The sequence below is a fragment of the Clytia hemisphaerica genome, unplaced genomic scaffold (genome assembly GCF_902728285.1).
Source record: "Clytia hemisphaerica strain Z4C2 unplaced genomic scaffold, Clytia hemisphaerica genome assembly, whole genome shotgun sequence".
NCBI classification, from domain to species: domain Eukaryota; kingdom Metazoa; phylum Cnidaria; class Hydrozoa; order Leptothecata; family Clytiidae; genus Clytia; species Clytia hemisphaerica.
The window spans coordinates 1,429,413-1,451,227 of NW_027103359.1; the positions used below are offsets into that span (position 1 = coordinate 1,429,413).

General features: G+C 36.1%; 1 protein-coding gene across 1 annotated transcript; it reads right to left on the bottom strand.

The window, feature by feature from the left end:
* Positions 1-418: 418 nt before the first annotated feature.
* On the bottom strand, positions 419-20,187 carry LOC136821702 (protogenin B-like). The gene is made up of 22 exons (XM_067077911.1): positions 19,636-20,187; positions 19,125-19,427; positions 18,334-18,624; positions 17,559-17,837; positions 17,004-17,180; positions 16,472-16,697; positions 16,047-16,243; positions 15,776-15,863; positions 15,144-15,349; positions 14,652-14,812; positions 13,950-14,091; positions 13,211-13,501; positions 12,676-12,879; positions 10,752-10,841; positions 10,141-10,258; positions 9,038-9,207; positions 8,413-8,589; positions 7,853-7,972; positions 6,890-7,064; positions 6,486-6,587; positions 6,053-6,268; positions 419-740 (listed from the first exon to the last, which is right to left on the bottom strand). Exons 1-22 carry the CDS (start codon positions 19,994-19,996, stop codon positions 419-421), a joined length of 4,416 nt encoding a protein of 1,471 aa, XP_066934012.1. The 5' UTR covers positions 19,997-20,187.
* Between the last annotated feature and the right edge of the window lie 1,628 nt (positions 20,188-21,815).

Genomic DNA, 21,815 nt, shown 5'->3' on the forward strand with positions numbered 1-21,815 from the left:
ACAGACAACATTCAAACGGTATTTACTCAGAATCATTCTAACCGAATATACGACGCTAAATCACTGTCATACAATGTTAGATGGGCGTTGAAGCATCGTCGTTTCCCGATGTTGGTATTCAAAATTCGGGTAAACAAGACACTTTTAACACGAGACATTCTTTTAAACGACTTAAAGTTATCAATAGTGAAGAACGAAATAGGTATTTTAGTAAATATTTGGTCGCTTAAAGAATCCCTTCCTGTCATTAATAAAAACTTGAAACAGTTTTCATTTTTCAATCACGCATTTAGCCGTTAGTAAATGCCTCCTCCAAAATATTTTAGGGATAATGTCCCTCCCTGCTGCCCTGCTCCCCAACTGTTTACTACTTTTAGTAGCCTTCATTCCCCCCTTCTTTTTATACAGAGAAGAATTTTTACGTACCATCGTTGGAGAATTTATTGCTTGCATCAAGGCTACCGAGACCAATAAGAGCCGCGTGGGCAGCACGTTGTTCAGCTTCTTGTCTCGATGCTCCAAACTCTGACCCACTCTCAAATGTTGATCCACCGAAGTTAACTTTAGAGTGAAATCCATCATCGAACTGGGTTGTCGAGTAAACGGGAGCCAACCAACCAACTTTTTGACAATAATCTTGTAGTGAAGTTTTGAACGAAATGAAAGTGATGTCCCCTGGAACTGGCACCTTGATTGCGGCCTCTGAACTTTTGCTTGTACGTCGACTCAAACTGCCAACCCTGCATGATGTCATGAAAAGGAATAAGAGGGTGTCTATTAATTCATTAATCATTCTATATAGTAGGAAGGAAAGTGCATGCTGCGGTTTTGAGAAGAAAAAAAAGTGTCATAGATACTAAGTTTACATCAGGTTTTCTGTTATTGAGAAACATACAATAAATTTATTTCCGAATAGTCTAAAATGTCAAGGAGCTAACGGTCCTATAAATTTAACAGTCTGTTGTCAAGGTATTTGACGGGTGTTCCAATTTCAGACATTTACAATTTGATGTCTTGTGATAAAGAAATTTATGTGTCCAAGAAATACGAACTTGTAAACCAATTCTGACTTGATTTATCACGAAAATGTAAAATGAGTCAAGTTCAAATTTAACGGTTCAAAGTTATGACAAGGACTCTTTGTAAAATAAAATTGTCGTGTTTTATTGAAAAATAGTGTAGATTATGACAGTGTTATTTAATGAAATGTAAAACTCAAAAAAAGTTTGCGTCATATGTACTCCTCACTAACTAAATATAAACACTCGAAAAGATTGGATTTTATGATTTACTGGATTTTATCTCTCAGATTTTCCAAGCTTATCTTATGATAGAATGCCATAGCTACAAAATGACCTTCTTCAAATCTAAGAGGAGGGGCTTTTGATTTGCCAAAATTACAGTGCTAAATTGAGTAACGAAAACAATCATAGGAGAGACGCTATGCATTTTAAATTGTGTTTAAAGTGAATTCGAACTTCATCCCCTTCGAAGAGAGAACCTTTAAAAGGCGCTCCCCGATCTCATCACTCCTTCACGGCTCCTTTATTCAAGTGCTAATCCGGGGGGGGGGCACTGACCTTTACGGCCGACGGGGACGTACCGCTGGAGTTTGAAGTACCCAATTTTGTCTAAGTGCCCCCCAGGTGTTAATCTTTTGGAGCTGGAAAAAACTGTTCATAGATACAAAAAAACAAAAAAAACAAAGAAAACAAACTTTACCGTTTAAAAAACGACGCATAACATCCAGTACACTGTTTCATGGCTCAAACCAAAACTCAAACTGACACAAACAAAACACCAAAAGAATAAATACAGCAAAACCAAGGATAAAGTCTCAGATGTAATAATATTTTTCACTTATTTCTAGAAAATTATATAAATGGTAGTATCGAGTTACTAAAAAGCAAGCGATGGTAACCACACAAATCAACCAAAATCGACCATATTAAAAGTTATTTGTAAACTCAATTGAAGTGTTTCAAAATTTACTTTCTGACTTCTAAGTGTGTTTAAACTCACTATAACCTGTGTGTATTTAAAGCAACATAAACATAACGAAAACCAAAAGGCTCAGATAAGAAAAAAAATGAGAGATACACAATTGACAAATATAACAATACAAGTCAAGGGCAGCTTCCCGTTCGTCTGTCTGTGCACCCTTGTATTTTTTTAGTTTCACTTTCTTTATTCTATTTCCTTCTTATCAGCTTGATGAAAATATAATATGTCCTCTCTCTGCTTGCTACCAACCCCTTTTTTAAAACAATCCTAATTAAATGACTTTACTTTAATTAGCAACATCTTAAAACAAGCGAGCAAGTCGTTAACTGCTAACAACCTTTTATAATGTTTTTTTATGACCATGATTTTTTATGACGTGCTTTTGTCTTTTAATGTTTTTTCTGTGTTTTGTTTTCAACGGCAATTAGATGTTATGACATTTATCCAAAATAAAGCATCAACAATACATCATAAACCAATGCAAGGAACTCTTATAAAAGCTGAGCTTAGAAAAAACAAACTTTTTTTGCTTTATGACTTTATTACAAAACAACATAAACTACACACACTACACTACAAATCACTACTCAATCATTTGATGATGTTTGAAACTTTCTCTACTAAAAAATGAAGGGAACCCCTGTCGCCTTTAGAAAAGCCTATGTTTGTTTAAGTCAACTAAGACAAAATGTCAATACAACTTTTAAAACACTATTAAATGATTGCTTTGAAATCTTTGAGCTACAAAAAAGCGGGTTAACGGGGAGATCACTGTCAAACTGCAAAAATCTTTAGCCCTTAAAACCGTTATTAGTTATTTAGCGTGCAGGCCGTTAGAAATTTTCCTCTTAGAATCTTAGACTTATTATTACGCATGTGTTAGGAGCCTCTTATAATGACATCCCTCCACCAATGTCTTGACACGCACAAGTCACAAGGAAGATTTTCATGGTTTAAAAATTAGAACTTCCATAACGAAAATCCAGCTGACACACGGCGTTGCTTCAACGTTCATCTGACGTTATATGGACGTTTTGAACATTAAATTGACGTTAAAACAACTTTATGTGCCAGCTGGGAAGGAGTTGATTTCTCGAGGCTATCGTACTGTACGTATCAGTGAAAAAGAGAAGGTTCGAGGGTAAGAGGAACAATCCATCAAGAATGAGTCGCGATCTCCTCTACAGTACCTTCGGGTAGATTGTTATCACGAAATTTGATGGATTTTCCAAAGGTGAGGACTAAACCCCGGGGGGGGGGGTACTTAGGCAAATGGAGGGTAAGTCCCGCTAAGGGTCAGAAAAATCTCAAATTTCAGTCCCACTAAGGGTAGGAGAAATAAGAAAATTTCAACTTTTTACCCCCAGAAAGATCGAAATTTGGTCAAATTTGGTCAAAATTGGTCAAATTTGTCCCGGTAAGGGTCGTAAAATTCGTAAAATTCACAAAATTTTCCTTTTTTTTTCTCACCTTTTTAGTCCCGGTAAGGGTCCGAGGGTCGAAAGTCGGGCGGCACCCCGAGTCAGCTCGCAACCCTAGTACCCCCCCCTCCCCGGGACTAAAGCTCACCCATGTAAACCTTCCGCTTAGTCACTTTCAAAATTTTGGTCAAGGCTTTTTTTTACCTATGAGGAGGCATGCAAAAGGTATAGTCTAGTCACTACTACAAATATGTTTTTTAATTCAAGATCTAAACTTGCATTGTATACCGAAAACACTTGAAATAATACTTCTTCTTACAGAAATAGCATTAATCTTAATCTAGGTATATGATACGATCCTATCCTATTTATTTCTCGATAAGCTGCTAAGCCAATTAATAATGATCCCTCAAGTCCATACAATCTTTGTTGCTCGAAGGGGAACCGATCCTCGAAAAAATCTTTTTATAAATGGTATGGTATTTCTGGTATTTTTGTTTGTCGTACTTCGATATTTTGAGAATGTAAAGCATTACTACACCCCTGTTTTATAACTTCAGGAACACTAAAGGATGTTATCAACCAGATGATACCAGGGACCTAGATACGGGTAGTACTATCCCAAGACAAAGAATCTCTTTCAACTAGGGACGATTCTTTTTTTGCCACAATACATATTTTCACACTGGTCTGTGGTACAGGGGGATCGAGAATTCTTTTTTTCATGTATGATTCTTCGTAATACCAAAAAAGATCTGATGTTTTTTATCCTACTCCTTTCTTGTAAGTTTTATGTCTTCTTCGTCAATGCATCGTACCACTCTAACTTTAAGTAGACAAAATACTGCTGAAAAAATTACAACTAGAAAAACTTTCGAGATCATTCTACCACCATATTGCACGAGGTAAAGCACATGGCCCTAGTCTCCAAAAAATGAAAATCTATCTCATTGACCAAGCTATTAATATCATCAAACAGACTGCTTCAACGAGTTTCTCCACGAGAAAATGTTTTAAGAAGGAACAGATTATTGCTAAAGAACTTTCAAAAGTAGATTTCTAAGCTCGATATTTTCTCTTTTAAAAAACGAAAAATCGACTTTGCCAGAAGATTTAGAATAAATTTAATTCTTCTTTCTCTTTATTAAGAGAGACCATACGTGAAGTAGATAGCTTTGCAGAGAGAAGTAGATAAATGATCGCATTTCGCAACTAAGTGTAGATAAAGGTTTTAGATAATCAGACGAACAAGCTATGTATGAATGAAAATCATGTTTGTAGAATGTTTTCTTGTTTTTCCTAATTCGCGTTCTAGATACTATTCAGGCTTTTTTTCTCCATAATTTTCTTTTTCCATTTTCATTATTTTTCGAAAATATTATTTTTTTGTACATTAAATACTAATGAATATTTAAAAATAGGAGCACAGTCAGGGTGTGTGTTTTTAAAATTATATTATGAAAATTTTAAGTCGCTCGGTTAGTGTTCAAAAATTGGCCCAAATTCAAATTCCAGCTGAGCAAGCTGTTAAATAAGGAAGTCCGGTTTGAAAAGTAAAATTTGAAAAATTCAAGCCTCATCTGAGGAAATATTCAAATTCTATTTTATCTTTTCTTAAAAGTTCAGAGATCTCAGGCGCGTTTCGTCACCAATTCACTGCGAAGATCATTACTTAACTAAATGGAGCATTGCTCAACGATGGCTCAGGTAGTCATCTCGACTTCTCTAGAAAATACATTGGAGTCTCCATAACCCGAACAAGCACGGAAGGCTCAAATTTGTTCAAGTCATGAAAATTTTGAGCTATGAGAATAAGGGTTTATAGGGCATTGTTAACTGAAGGGACGAGAAAACTTGTTTGAGTGAAGGAGGTATTCGAGTTATAGAGGTTCGAATTAAAGAGTTTCTACTGTACTGCTTTTTCCTTGAACATACTGTTTACAAAATAGCTAGTAAACTTTAGTCTAAAATAATCCTTTACTGTCAAAACACGATTAGAAGAGTTTATCGATTAGCTGATTATCAACATGAATGTGATATTTAAGTAGGCCATAATCACACGTACTATATAACCATTTACACTCATGAAGGTTACTTTTAGCTCTATCAAGTTGACCACAATAACCTTCAAAGACGTATGTCCTATCCGCAAAATGAGCGGAAAAAATCCGTTAAACCCGCCCTAGATACACCATATCATAAATACGCTATAGAACTAATATCTTGTTACTTTATGATGAGCGTATTATTTCATGTAAACTTTACACCAAAAAAAATTTAAACAGTCATTCTTCATAACAACAAGCAACTTTTAGTTTAAAGAAAGCTTTGTAATAGAGATCAGAGAGTCCGACCTTACTAAAACTAATTTTCTGGCCATGACCAGTTAGTTTCGTGTAACACTGTTATATTTAGATTGATGCTTAGATCGAACCCATATCCCTTTAGTTCGTGGCGCTAGGGTTAATGGTCGCACGCAACTGGGGTAAGTAAAAAAAACATGTTAAAAACGTACAACACGTCCATAACATTGAGTAAACGTCAATATTACAAGCAGGACTGAGGTCGCTTTGCGTTTGTTTTAAAGTATGGAGTAAAGTATGGAGTGAAAGAGAAAAAACCCTTACCCTGAGATTCCACTAGTTGTCGATGGAGCATAATTCAATTCTGGATTCGCAGTCAAAGGCATCATTTCCAAATTGCCATCAGCTTTGGCATTTCCACCCCCACCTTTACCCCACACGCCCACACCAATACCGCTGGTCGTGGCGTTTCCGTTTGATTTACCGCCCGCTTTAGCAGAAGCAATGATGGGTGATGAGATGTAAAGTTTCTCTTCTTCCCTGAAAAAAATATTATGGAAAAAGTTTTGTTTAAAAAACCAAAATATTTTCATACGGAAATTTCAGTTATTCTTTCTTTTCCTGAAAAGGCTTGGTGTAAAATAAGGTTTGTGAGCCTATCATAAAATGAGAATAGTGGTAGTGGAATAATGATAGTAGAAAAGTGATTTTTTAAAATATTGAGCCTCACGAGATTAAATTAAAAATTTGAACTTACAAATTTTCCCGATCACAGCAACAAGGACAACAACACAGTAACCATGGTAAACAGCAACAATACCAGCATCCTTTGCAGCATGGACAACATCCAAAACAACACCTGATTGAAAAGAAAAACAATTTCAATTTTCAAATTTTCAAAACCTGCTACATATATTATGTCTTCAAAAAGATTTTTGTAAAAAGTTGAATTACATTATTGGGAGTCATTGGTTAACTGTAAAAATACCATAAGGTCAGATAGTAAAAATATATTATAGTTAACTCTCGCTAATTCGAGCTCGAATGGGAAATATCATTTCATCGAATTATAGAAAGTTTTTTAAGAGGGTTTCTCCTTGACGGGGACTGTGAGTGAATTTGGATTATAGAAAGATTCGAATAATAGAAGTTCTACTGTACCTCAAACACCAGCCACAACAACAGCAGTAAATACACAGAAGGATCAATAACAAGAGAAGGAGTAATAAAAGAAGTAGTAAAAGCCACCACCACCATTCAAAGCCGCCCGAATCGTCTCCGCCAATGACACCCACACCTCCAGCGGCTCCACCTGCAATACCGCCACCCAAAAGTCCTGAAAATAAAGAAATGATACATTTAACAGTAATTTCATAATTGTCATACTCTGTAAAAAAGAATAACCTGTAAAACGAAAAGTTTTGGATCCATAGATCTTTCCTAAAATGTCAGCGAACTTCTAAATAAATTTCCAAAAAATAAGATCTTCTTTAAATCACTTTAAATCAAACATAATCAACATTTCTCTAGAAACTATTACGAAGCTAATGTTCAAGAGATAAAGATAACTAATCTGAAAGGGAAAACAAAGGATTAGAAAAAATAGCAAAGGGACTTGTGAGTCTCCTTCCCCTCTTGATTGAAATTTAGGAAAGAACTTTGATTTCTACCTCTATTTTCTGATAACAGAAATCTCTGGAGGTCAGAAAAACTTTCTTTGCCTGATAGAACGACGGCCACCAAAATGTCATAAGAAAACCCCCAATGAAAACGATTTTAAAACATTTTAACTGTACTTAAGTTATTTAAATCAGCAAGGACCATCTATTAGCTCTAGTTTGGACGGCCGACGGCCGACTTTCTGCCCTGCTGCCTAATCGTTAGAGTAAGCAAAAAGTGGGCAAAAGGTTGACAGTCACAATTTTAACTCGGAATAGTTTGAAAGAAGTCATTGCATTGGCGTTAAAAGAAGACATTGTATTGATTTTAGTCAGCCAACTTTCAGCCCACTTTAATTCAGAATTAGAATAGACAAGGTGAAAAGTAGTCCGTTTAAACCAAAGCTTAGAGAACTAGAGATCAACCCCATTATTGAATTGTCAGTATGTTGTATAAGATATTTACCTAAGTCAGCGATGAAGGGTTCCGATCTTTTACCGTCACCAGCAGCGTTAGTAGCAAGAACAAAGAATTTGTACTTGGAATTAGCTACCAGTCCCGTAACATTGTGTGTTAAAATGTCCCCTATATAATAAATGATACGATGAAAAAGGTTGGGAATGTTTGTTACAGTGATGTTAAGACAGTGACCGCGTTTATACAGTTGACTATTTAGAACAAAAATTTTATTCAAATTTGAGAAAGATTCGAATTATACAGAGAGTATTTTTAGCTGAGGGGGGGGGCAATGTTTTAGTTCAAATTACAGAACAATTCGAATGATCGAGATTCGATTTAGAGAGAGTCGACTATAGCGCAAAATTTAGAAGAACAGTATCCATCTTTGTGTAGACTTGGATGGAGAAGACTTCAATTCCAAGACTTGATAGTAAGAAAACAATATAATCTATTTGATGAGTACAGGGGAAATTTGAAGACCTTCGATAGATGTGTACATAGTCATTTAGCTTTTTATAAGAAACCAGGTCAGTGTCACCATGTAAAAGAATCGTCCAAATAATTACCTTTGGTAACTAAACTTGACATTCCACTTTGATCGTTTTCATCCATATCATCAGTGAAAAGAACAGTGTAGGAGAGGATTGCACCATTAGGTTGGGATGGTCGATCCCAATTTACAATGGTCCAAGTATCGTATGGTGCGACCATAAAGGATTGAACATTCAACGGGGCACTAGGTACTGAAAGTGATATAAATAAAAATATTATTACTTAAAGGGCAAAGACGCCATAAGAACGTCTAACTAATGTGCATTTGAGTATCAGAAATTTAGTTTCAGCATTTTAAGTTCTTAAAATCGGAAAATCTGTTTTATATATTCATGATATCTACGGAAATACATTTTAAATCAATTTCCTCTATTTCTTAAATTTACCACTACAGTGAAAACTCGAACACGGGGAACACAAATTTATTCGAGTCATGGAAATTTCGAGTAATGGAGTAAGGTTTATAAGGCATTGTTAAATGAAGGGACCAGAAAACTTTTTCCAGTTGAGGAGACATTCGAGTTATAGAGGTTCGAGTTAGAGAGACTCCACTGTACTGGCAAAAACCAGGGTTTTTCTAAGGAAAAGATTACGACATGAGTATCGTGAAATCATCTCAAACGATTAAAATCCCTTTACCTGCTGCCAGAGTGGTGCTGCTAACGCTCGGAGTAAGCGGGAATCCTGCATCACCATCACGCTTGATATAAATATCATACGGTGTGAAGGGAGACAGTCCGGTGAGCTCAACTTCAGGTTTATCAGTAATTTGATCAGGTAGAATGGCTCGACCGTCCGGATCCAAATATCTGTGAAAAATTAATAGCGCTACTTAGAAAAAGACATTAAAGACACTAGAAAAATGTACACAGTTTGTACTTATAGTTTTACTAATTAAATCAGGGGGGGGGTCTTGCAGTTACTCCTTGACACTATGTGGAGTAACTGCAATTTTGGACATTTTCTACAGACACCACCACCCTTGCAGTTATTCCATATCTCAAAATTGGTGTATACCACCCCCCAAAATGCCAAATTTGGCAATTTTGTCACTGAATTCCTCATTTTTGATACCATTTTACTGGTAGTCTTATTAACGACCGTTCAAGAGTTAAATATCTCAATCATTTTCCAAGTTTGTTAAAATATCTTTCATGCCTTGATTAAAGAAAAAATTTTGTGATTTTTTTTTGACTTTTGAAAAAAATGTTTTGAATTTTTTTGCTTCCGGAATTTTTAAAAACCTAAAATTTTAAGTGAAAAATTGAAAAATGTGCTCACTTAGTACACCATATCCTACCAAAATCAACAATTTTGGGCTTAGGCACCACCCATGTTGCAGTTAGTCCACTGGTGGAGTAACTGTTTTCCCAAATTTTGGTTTATATACCACCACGGTAGTAATTGTCATAGTGTTTATATAATAACTGCATGACCCCCCTGATTAAATGAAGAATCTAAAGAATATCCATCTACCGCCCCCACATCGGTTTATATCTATTTCCTTTTTAGAAAAGTTAAAAGTGTAGAAGCAGCAAATTGATAGAACTAAAGAAGAAAAGCGACTGCTCGGATTGAAATTTTCGTTTTTGTTGAGTTACATTCTGACGAAGTCACGTAAAGATGACGAAAATTTAAACTAAAAGCAGTCTCATAATTTTTCATTTTATATAGAATGTAGTCTGTTTTCCTATATCAAAATCAGTAGCATATAGTACGTAGAGAAATGGTGTAATATATACCGGACAATATATGAAGTAGGTTTGGTTCCCTTGGCCACAACTTTTGTGTCATCCCATTCAAGAGCAATGCTGGTTAGCCCTGGTGTGACATCCTTAATCAATAGAGCTGGTACAGGAGCTGAAACAAGAGTATGAAAAATAGTGAGATTCGTGAACTTACGTCAGAAGTATTCAGTATTCAGTTAAAAGCGCTTACCGCGCCTGTTGGCTTCCCCCACAAAATATGATAAACTACTGACTGAAGAATATACACTGAAACATCAAAATATCTCTGTAATTCGAACACCGTCCGATTTCGAATTAGCGAGAAACTGCACCTTGCATATCTTTCTAAGCTAGGGCACTACAATGTGACGAAAGATTGTTCAGAAAGTGGAAAAAGACGATTTTTTGTTTATTCAGCACAATATAACAATAAGGAGACACCGTCCTGATATGAAATATGTGTCTGATATGAAACGGGAACACTTATGTAAAAATAAAACCTTTAACAAGTTTGTCAGATTTTTAGATATCGCCCCATCCCTTAGAGCGGAGCTTTGTGCTGGCGAATGGATAATAATATATTATGAGTTAGCACCGAAAAATTTGAGGATGTCTTGCAGATTTACCTTGTAGTGTTGTGGTGGTGTCAGAAGCAGCAGCACTATCACCAACATTATTTCTAGCAACCACAGATACTGTATAGTCCTCTTCAGGATCTGAAAAAAAAGAAGAGATAGGAATTTTTTATCACGGATACTCTGTAGTCTTCCAGGATATATAAGAAGGAAAGAAAATCTTCAGGGTAGTTAATTTCCTATTCATTTCGGATTCATCTTGACTCCGATTCAAGATATAACTGCTGTTTGGAAATAAACTAAATCGTAAATTAAATCTATTCTCCAAGTCTTTAGTTTCACGTGGTCAATACTGAAATAATTGACGTCGCAAAATGAAGTTTGATAAAAGTGACGTCAAATATAATTTTGCCATCCATTCACTTTTTGTACTTTTGTCAAGTGCAGCAGAAAGTGATTTTTGTGAATTTTATCAATATATTTCGTCGAAATATTGAAAAATAATGAGAAATTTTGCAGATTATCGTATCAATTCCTCCGAGGAATATCATTTGATGTATCTACATGAAATAGATCAAAACAAAAAATTGAAATTGGTCAATGAAGACCAACAAACAACCATTGAAGACTTGCGCAAACAACTTGCCGAAATGACGGAAAAATTTGCGCGAAGTCAAAACAACACGGAAGTTCTTGAAGAGAAACTTCAAAAACAAACTCAGATAGCGAGCGACTTGGTGGAAAAGCAGGTAGAAAGTGAAAAAAAGATTGTTGAAGTCACACAGGAGTGTCAAAAGCAAGAAGAACGCGTCAACAAGGTGAAGGCATTAAGCGCCGAAATGTTGGACGAAGTTTTTAGACAAAGCTGATCGTAAGATCCAATCTTTGGAAACTTGTGTCGACAAACAAGCCGACTTCATCACGCAAAAGTCGTTCATCAATAAGGAGCTCTCACAACAGGTCCAAGACCTCAAGAAAACTTGCAAAACTGCTGAAAATAAATCAGCCAAAGACACCAAACTGATCCAAGGATTGAAGGTGACCGTGTTCCAACAACAAAACACAATAATTAAAATGTATGAAGACTTCAAATCTCGCTTCGAAGCCCGTGAAAACAAAATCCTTCTCAAGCTCGTGGCATTGGAGATGCACCAAGAGGGAAAACCTCGTGCCTTCTTCAGCTTTCGTCGCCCTAGCCAAAGTCAATGGTTAGTTAAAAGCATCAGCGCATTGTTCGAGAGCGACATCATCTCCGGCATTGAAACACACCTTGCAGCTGAATCGAACGAACGCTTAATTTGAGTTTTTGAAAAACATTTGATGTCAGGTCAGGAGGAACACCATCTAGATCCCTGCTATCGGTCAAGCTGAAAACCGGTACTACCTGTACAGCAAAAGACGGAAAGAACATCTAACACGTCACTTAGAGATCATCGAGCTCTGAGAACATCAAAAGAGCAGACGGACGCAACATCTAGCCGTCATCAATTCTTGTAAAACCTTTCAATTTTCCACCCAACGAAAGAAATAATAATTTACAAATAGATCAAATTGTTTTTAAATTTAAATTCCAATTGAGCTTCATTAGATTGGTTTTTAACCTGCTCGGTACAATAGTAGGCTCTAATAACTATATGTATTTTAGGCCTATATAATAAGGCTAAAACTGTTACTTTTTTGGGCCAATTTGCGGACTATTTTCCCTCATAATTATAACACAAATTTACTTGTGCACTCTAACTTATCGGTGGAAAGTTCGTCGCGAAAAATTTCGTCGGCACAAATCAATCGTCATACAAAAGTAGTCGTCGGTAAAAAAAGTTCGGTTGCTGCAAAAAACTCTTCCAAAAAAAAATATCGTCACAAAGCTATTTTTTTATAAAATGATAAATCATTATTTACTGACGAATTTTATATCGATAAGGTCGCTTTCGTTAATCCGAGTTCCATAGCAATATAAAATCTCAGCACTCACCTATATCATTGTAATGTCTCAATGCAGTGTTACTGTAACCGTTCAACATTGCTGTCCCTATTTCGTCGCCATCTTTGTTTTTAATTTGAACTGTGTAACCTCGGACAACAATTTTTGATTGGCTATCAGGTTTCCACGTGATGTATAAGGAATCAGCTCGAGGCTTGATGTTAAGTTGAACAGGAGTGGCTGGTTTTGCCGATTCTATAATGGATAAATAGATAAATTTTTCTATTTCTATTTAAGGCGACCTCATTGAACATGAATACATAGCAATCTTTTAGTAGTGGGCAAGTTAACATCGGCAAGGCCTGGTCTTGTACTTTATCATGTAGCAACCATTTTAGAATATAGTCCGGAAGCTGTTCGAGGTCAACTATGACAGTCATATATCATCTTCTAGCATAAATTTACTTGTTGACTTCCGAAATTTTCTTGCATTTTACGGACCAGAGTACAAAAGTACGAGCAACATTATTTCGTAAAACAAAAACAATAACAAGATGAAGAAGAAATGACATTCTCATTCTCTTACCTGACATTGTAACCACGGTTGCATTATTGGAAGCCAATCCAGCACCGTTCGAATCAATCGGAACAATGAATCCCGAATAAGTACTTCCCGGATTAAAATCGGAAATTTTGTACGAGTTAAAAACACCAGGTAAAGGAATAGTAGTCCACTTGTTGTCTGATTGAGCTTTGTAATGAATCATGTAGCTTTTTAGTTTACCGGAGATGTAGTATGGTTCATTCCATGTTAAGAGGATGAAGTCTGGTTGGTCTGGATCTTGGCGCATCTTGAAGTCAGTAACCGAATCTGGTCCTAAAAGTTAACGTTCAGAATCAGAAATACAAAAAAAAAGGATGGGTAAATACACGATCGAAACTTATAAAATGTAAGAGTTTGACTGGATGTTGTGAATGCGACTGAATATAACTTGGCACTGATGTTTTGAAAATTAAACCTAAGTGAGGAAAATTATTTTCGTCCTTATTGCAAAATCCATCGAGCTCAACAATCCCTGCTGTAATTTTAAGCATTACAATCAAATGGAAAACAATCGAATTCTAATCCACAGTCACCCATTTAAACTCGTGATTTCTCCTTTGACATTTTTACAGTTTTAAAATTATATCCCCGGTGGCTTCAAGAATCTCACCAGATCACTGAGACAGGGGTGTAAGAAAGTTTAAACTTTAAATATTCTTTTCGCTTTCAGACAAAATGCAAGACAGATTATACATATAAAACACAAGAGCATAATCGTTACCTTTTGTAGTATCTCTGTTAGTTCTGAACGAGTAGACTGCAGAGCTTGGGCTTTCAGTTTTGTCTGTCAAAACAGCTTTGACCGCAACTTCATAGTGTTTGTCTGGTTGCAACTCGGGAAGCACCACGTTGGTTGTGTCACTCTGTAAGATTAGGAGAACAATATTCATCCTTCTTAAGTTGCTTATATCTTCTTCAGTCAGAGTGTGCTGGACCCGGAGGAAGCATTTTATTTGAAACGAATTTTTAGTATAGAATCTTTGACTGAAGTTACGATCTTCAATCGAAAAGTTGCGTGAAACTTTGAGTATCAAACAATTCTAATCTCAACTTCAATTTATCGTGTGCGAACAATATTCATATAATTTGGAATCTTAAAACGTTTTTAAGGGTGCTGGATAAAAAAAGAAGCCTATAGATCACTATGCAACGAAAATATATCAAAAATTCTGAAAACGAATTACTTTCATAATCAAACAGTTATAAGACGGTAGTCCAAAAGTTCCAGGCTATTTTCACTGCTGTTATTCATATAAAGCTAACTAAGAAGGTTTTAAAGACGAAGAGGAGCCTTTAGAAAACTTCTAATGGCAACCAAAAAGCTTACTAAAATAAAAAAGAGCTAAAATAAATTGATCAGAATATTTTCGGAAACTTTGATGTTCCTTACTTGTTCCCAATAACTGACAATTGTGATGCTTACGTTAGTAGTTTTTAAAGAATTTCCTTTAGAGTCCTTCATCCAATAGTCGATTTTGTATCCTTGCAAAACGCCGTGGATCTGATCCCTGGGAACTGCGTCCCAGGTGACTTTGGCTGATCCTTTGTTGATGAGAACTGATGCCAAATTGATCGGTGCGTCAACTATAACAAGAATGGGAGGAGGTATATTCAAAAAGATATATTAATACAGCCCTGTATCATCCAACTGATTTAAGGGGAAATGAGGGAAATTGTATACAGTTAAAAGCAAGGTAGTCAATAGCTGGGAGAGCCTCAACGATTAGAATCTTGTAAATTTACCAGACTTGATACTGTTTTATTGTACTGTAATTAATTTGTTTGATTAATTTGATATGTTGAATGTCAGGATTTTTTTTTACTTGATACGGTGATATCGAAAAAATAATGATCGTTTGATTGAAAGGGTCTAAAGCAAAAACATATTCTGAAAATAAAAGAGTTATCACTTTACCTTTTCCTTTAGTTCGTACGAAGATTGGTTTCGATGGATTTGAATCTCCAGCATTTGCGGATGAGATGAGGTGAATCTTGTACTGAGTGTACGGTTGAAGACCATTCAAAATGAAATTAGGTTGGATGGTTGGTTGTGAATTGATGGATGATGAGGGACTATCCAGGTTTTCATAGAAGACGCGATAACTTGATGGTAACGCTCCACTATAACGATGGAAAATTCAGAATGAATAAATGATGAAATAGAAAGATAAACGAATAAATGAAAGAATAAGAAAACGGCTGCAAACTCCGGTAATTGTTATTTTTTGAATAGCGAACCATTATGTTAAAATCTTTATTGTGGTCAGCCTTTCTTAATATATCTAACATAAAATTTAAAGGAGTATATATTTGTAAGTGTGAACGCAAACCAAATCGGGAAATCGAATTACAAATGAAAAACACTAATTTTGAGAAACTCCTTAACCGGAGTTTAATCAGGACCGAGTTTAGTTGAGTGTCTTTACGTTAGTTCGATTTCTTTTTATGCCTTTTTAAATTTCTCTTAAGTTTCATGAAAGATGAACTCATGCTTTTTAGCTTCAAGAATATTCATGAAAATTATTATGAGCATAGCTAATTATTTACCTTGGTACAGGCCAGTTCAAAAGAATTGTGGATGGTGATGTGACGTCATAAGTGATAGTTTGGACAACTCCAGGGATTCCAGGTGCAGCTAAATAAAAGCATTGGAAAAATTGTCTGTTAAAGAGCTCAAACCACGGGCCTCGTGCCCGACCCTCTCTTCCGATTTACATTAATAGCGGGAAGATTCCGGAAATGTGATAAAAATTTTTGTGCGGAAATGGGAATCTCATACAAAACGATCACTTCGAGATTCAACTATGTCTTAACTTACTTGAAGGTATCTGGATGGTCATTAGTTTAGATGGTGAACCTTTCAATTGACCCAATAGTGGTGTAATAACATACGAGTACCATGCACCAACAACCAATCCAGGTAAGACCACTATTGGTTTAGCAACAGTGGTAGAAGTCTGTTGTCCGTTATCAGTGTTGGTGTAATCAATTTGGTAGAGGTCTGGAACTGAGCCACTGAAGATATAGAAAGAAGATAATTGCGATAGTTATAATTTCAATGTTGAGGTTTTGTAGGTATTTGCTTTTTTATTTTACTTACTTTTACCAAAGTTGATATTCTGATTATCTCTTCAAAGCGAGTTTCAGTTCCAAGAAACTTCTCGTTATTAGAAGCTCACAAAAAAGTGGAATTTTCACTTGATCTTAAAGATAAATTCAGTATTTGCCAAAGTAATCATGTACCTTCGATCGTAGTCCCACGTCAGTTTGAGTTCGTTTCCGGTAGCAAATTTATTGATGTTTTTCACTGCCTTTGGTGGTTTTACATCATCTGTTGTTACTAGACTGTAGGCGGTAAAATCACCATTTCCATTAGCGTTTATAGCCTGAATCCGAACTTCATAAGTGGTTGATGGTTGCAAACCAGTCAAGGTGAACGAGTTGCTTGTACCAGAAGCAAATTTACTCTCTTAAAATGAAAAGATTAAATCCGAAGTCAGTTTAGCAAGAAATGTGGCAGAGTCTCGTATCAATTGGTAAATGACTAAAACAGTAGGTCAATTAAGTATGATATTTACGTAGGTCAAATTACTAAAGAAAAACGTGCCTTTGTTGTATATATAATTCCGTTGCAAATTTTGTTTGTCTGAAATCCATTAAAGGAATTCAACAAACTCACGGGAAAAAGTCATTGGGTAGCGGGTAGTGTTTTAAAATTGAATGTAGATTGTTCAATTTACAACAACGGACCTCGAAGACCGCATATTTCACTTACGTAAAGTTCCACCTTGCATTTTGTACTGAATCAAATATTGCGTGATAGCGCCATTTGTAACCAAGGGTGGTTGCCATGCCAACGAAATAGTACTATCTGTTTTGCCGGCAACGAGAAAGTTAGCTGGTTCACCGGGTATTTGCAAAGAAGGAGTAACAGGGGGTGGTGTTGTGGCACCTGGGAAAAAAGTAATTGAAAGAACATATATAAGTTGGAATCTGTCTGTTTTTTTTCGGTAAAAGAGTTTTTTGAAATTCTTTCAAACATCAAAGAACGAATAAAACAAAGATGTAGACCACTACTACGATTGTCTTGCGTAAACTGAAAGTAATTGTAAAAGAAAAGTCTAGCCTTTCTCCTAGTTTATCCTCTAAAACAGATCGCTAGACTCTAGTTTCTAGCTTACCGCTCTAAAGCGAGATTAAGTTCTTTAAACTCTTTAAAAGAAACTCTTCTTTGGTAGGATGCTCGAGGATTTGGCCTTTTACATCCCTAATAAACAGCTAAACGCCTCTGTGTCTCTAAACTGGTCCAAATCAACGAAGATTTAAATACCTTGAGGAATGATGACCAATTCAAGTGAAAGGCTAGCTGATCCTGCATCATTGGTAGCTCTGGCTTGATACATTCCACTATCAGTGGTAATCAACGTTCTCAAGATTAATTTATCATCTTCAATAGTGATATAATCATCACTGGCCCATAAAGGACTGTTGTCTCTCCACCAGGAGATTTGTGGTTTAGGATAGCCAGTCATCTTAAAGTTGAATGTGACTGTACCGTCTTCATAACCGGTAACTCGTGGTGGTGGGATTGCCGTAAAGAATGGTCGTGCTGAAATGGAATAAAAAGAAGATTGGTAAATATTTTCTTTAATGACTACGAGATAAAATTACTTATTGATCGTTCAATTTTCAAGGGCTTATATTTTGCTTCGATGCTGCCCTTAAGGGTCCTTTTCCCAAGCTTCCCAAAGTGCACTGTAAGGTTCGAAACGAGCATAGATTAGAAGTGCACTCTAATGGTGTAAAATTTGGAAAGTTTTCTCCGCACTGTAAGGGTCCGATTTCAAAGTTTTAATTTTGGGCCGCACGTACAGCCGTTTTTGAATCGAGTGCCCCGGGAAATCCAGGAAATCCGGGAAATGGATTTGTATTAAAGGATATTGTTCTCCGTAAGGCTTTTTAAGCAAAGCAAAAAAAATATTTTAGTTCGAGTCACAGAAAGATTTGAATAGTAGAGGTAAGAGCTAAGGAAAATTAACAGTCTTGTTCTGTCGACTACTATATGTTTCATTACGAACCATATCAAAAATAACCTTCAAACTTACTGATAACATTGACTTCAGCCGTTGCTTCTAAAGTTTGACCACCTGAAGTTGCCACCACTCTATAACTACCAGCATCCGCTTCTTGTGCACCTAAGATTTTCAAATTTCCCAATCCCACAATGCTTTTCATGGTATCGTATTGTAAAGGTTGTCCATCTTTGTACCATTCGTACGTGACCGTGCTCGCACTGTCAGCCAAAGCTTCCAAAATGATGCTTGATCCTCGTTTAAGCTCAACATTTTGTGGTTGAGCAAGAAAGTAAAATTTCTTTGACGCAGGTCGATTTCCAGCTGGAAAATAAAATAAAGGTCAATGAAAAACCAATCCAGGAGTTTAGAGTGACTGATACCATGACTTATGATTTAAGAAGTTAGTACAAGGAACTTTTCGTGAGTATTGTTAAAACCTATGAGTGAAGGTAGAGAGTCTATCACCATGTTTCCCTAACACCCTGCCTAGAATTACTTGGGATTTTTATATCATTCTCTCTCAATCCCGCTGATAATCAAAGTATCGATTGACGTCAAATGAGCTTAATAAAGCTCAAAATTGCAGATGTAGAACGATAAACTCGGTGTACACTATGAAAATCGTAAATAAACAACAACTTAAGGGACTGGGTACGCGTTTGGCGAGAAGAGTTTATGTGTGGCTGTTTTGCAAGTAATTCAGCACCGCTACTTTCACCACAAATAATCACCGTCTGGTAAATTTGAAATCATATCCCCTTGTTGTGTTGCTGTGGGTTGGTTGATGTATTTTCTTAAAAATAATAATTCTAATATCTCACCTGCTTCAATGGTGATATCTTGAAATTGTCCTGTAACTATTTCGTTCGCTTTGGTACCCGATGAAGCAGAAGCGACCGCGCGGATTTTTCCAGTGTCCGCTGAAGACAAACTATGGACTTGTAAAACACCACTAGGTAAGACTGTGAATCGAACATCTTGAGGAGTGATCGGTGCTTTTCCACGGTAATTCCATGCGATTTTTGGTGAAGGGAAAAAGTTACTAGAGTTGACTGATAGCCTCATTGCTCCACCAGCATACGCGATCACAGGCTTGATGTCCCGTTTAAATCCAGTTGGAATTGCTAAAAAGAGTAATAGAATGTCAATCAAAATACCCTTGCAAATACAATACGACACCCCTGGCCCACAGCCCCGGTGGAACTTTTTTCTAATCTAACCTAAAACATAACACTATTTCAACATCTTTCTAAAACTCCTAATTTGCATATAACAATATTATGAACGTGTTGATACAATGTTATGTGTCTGTTTAAAAAACGTTTAACTTACCAGCACTGACCACTGTTGAGATTGACGAGCTCAAAAGCAGTTCGCGTTGACCGATATTCATTCTGGCAACACATTGGTAATCACCTGCATCGGCTGCCGTAAAAGAATCAATAAGAAGGTAGCCATTTTGAATTTTCTTTCCACCAGATGTAACATCGACTTCAATGTTTCCTTTGCGCCACGTGTATTCCGGCGCCGGTGAACCGGTAGCCTGACATGGTAACTGTAACGATTGACCGGCAAAACCGTATGATATTTCTGGAGGTTCTTGAACGATTTTAGGAGGTGTGTAGGAGAGGTTGCAGAAGACAGCTGCAACCAATGTAGCTACCAGCACCAAACAATTGACTTTCCTCGACATTTTGAGTTTATATGCTGAGGCGTTTCAATAAAATAAAAATATGCTCCCGGTAGCAATTATTATATACTCTTGTCCAATACAAAATTTATCTTTTTATTCAACCAAATCCAGAGATATAATTTTTATTTTTATTTTATTTTTCAATTTTCACCCGATTCCACTTTTTGTCACTCCTTCTTCGCCATATTGCTATCAAGAGAAAAAAAACAAGAATTTCAGAGTGTTAAACTAAATTTTGAGAGCTGTAGAACACCAACAGAGCTAAAGATCTAAATGTATCATAAAGAAAATTCTCTAATCTAGTGGAAACAATATACTCTAATGGAGTTAGCGCAGCCTTGTAAATATAGCCTCTAAAAGGCTAAATCAGTAGAAAATTTTCTATATTTTGTCAAAGGTATCACTCGCTTGACAAGACAAACCCTAACCAGACATTGTCCATCGATTTCGAGACAAATTCAGTTATTTCTAACAATCTTGAATCCGCTCGACCATAATTACGGACAAAAGAATTCGAAATAAGCTCTCAGAAAACTGATGACACATCGTAGGGAATTTTAAGGAGCTTAAGCTAGTGGCTTATAAAAGTTGACCAAAAAGATACGCCTATTACTAACAAAGAAAAATCGAATCATCTTGATAGACTATTCAATATTCAATATCAGACTCTCTGGTGACTAAGGCATTTCATATTTCAGACTCAGGTGAAATCAGTTGATTGATTATTCATAATTCCGATCCTCGTCCCCTAGGCTCTACTCGTTAGTTTTTCTCAATTTTGTGGCCCAGCAAAACATGCGTTATAAAAATGAGCGAGACCCAAAGACTTTGGAAGATCAAGTATTATTGGAAGAAGACCAAGGAAATCCGAACTTAATAATAATACGAGCTAACAACGATAAAGAGCATGACATCGAATAGAAAGTATTTGAGGTCAGATCAGACCTTTTGTGGCTCAGAATTGGATCAATCTTGATTCATTAGTTTCAAAGCATAACATCCTTGACGAACACAACATCAACAAAAAAAGAAGAGAAAAAAATAGGTAATAGTATCAAACTAACGAGATTTTGTCAAACCAGAGAATTATCTAGTTTACTTTATAGATTTTGATCGAGATACTGTGATGACAAATGATTGGAAACTAATTTAAAATAGATCTACACACGCCCATTCTATTGGATTAGCAAAATCCAGAACCGAATTTTAAAACTGTGATACATACGTTTCCCTTTGTTAGGAAGGGAAGGTTTCTTTCCGTAACCCATTACTGTGCCCTCTACCAACCCTTGTGTCAAAAGCTAGAGATGAAGGGATTTGATTTGAAGGCCGACATGGATACAGATTAAAAGCGAGTTTACGTATCTACACTTTTAAGAACGATTTTGAACAAACAGTAGATTAAAAAATCTAGGACGGTAAAAGTACTGATTTGCCGTTCAGGATCTATACAAATTAAAATCTAACCGTCTCGGTCGCAGGAAAACACACATAACATTGACTTGATCTAACATTGGACGATCTAAACATATGCTGAACACAGGACAACTGTTTAAGATTAAAACTGAATGAAACTCAAGTTAGTGGAGGATATTAAAACTTGACTTGTTGACAAGTGGACTAATCTGAAAAATGTGATTCAATCGAAATACACTGGAAAGGCAACTAGCTATGGGAAAAATGCTGACATATTGATTAAGTGTATATCCTGGATCGATAGCATATAAAATGGCTTGGGTATCAACAGATACACTCCAAGATCCTAAGCAGTGTAAGATTTAAATCTCGGAGAAAAATAACATCAATAACAAACACCATA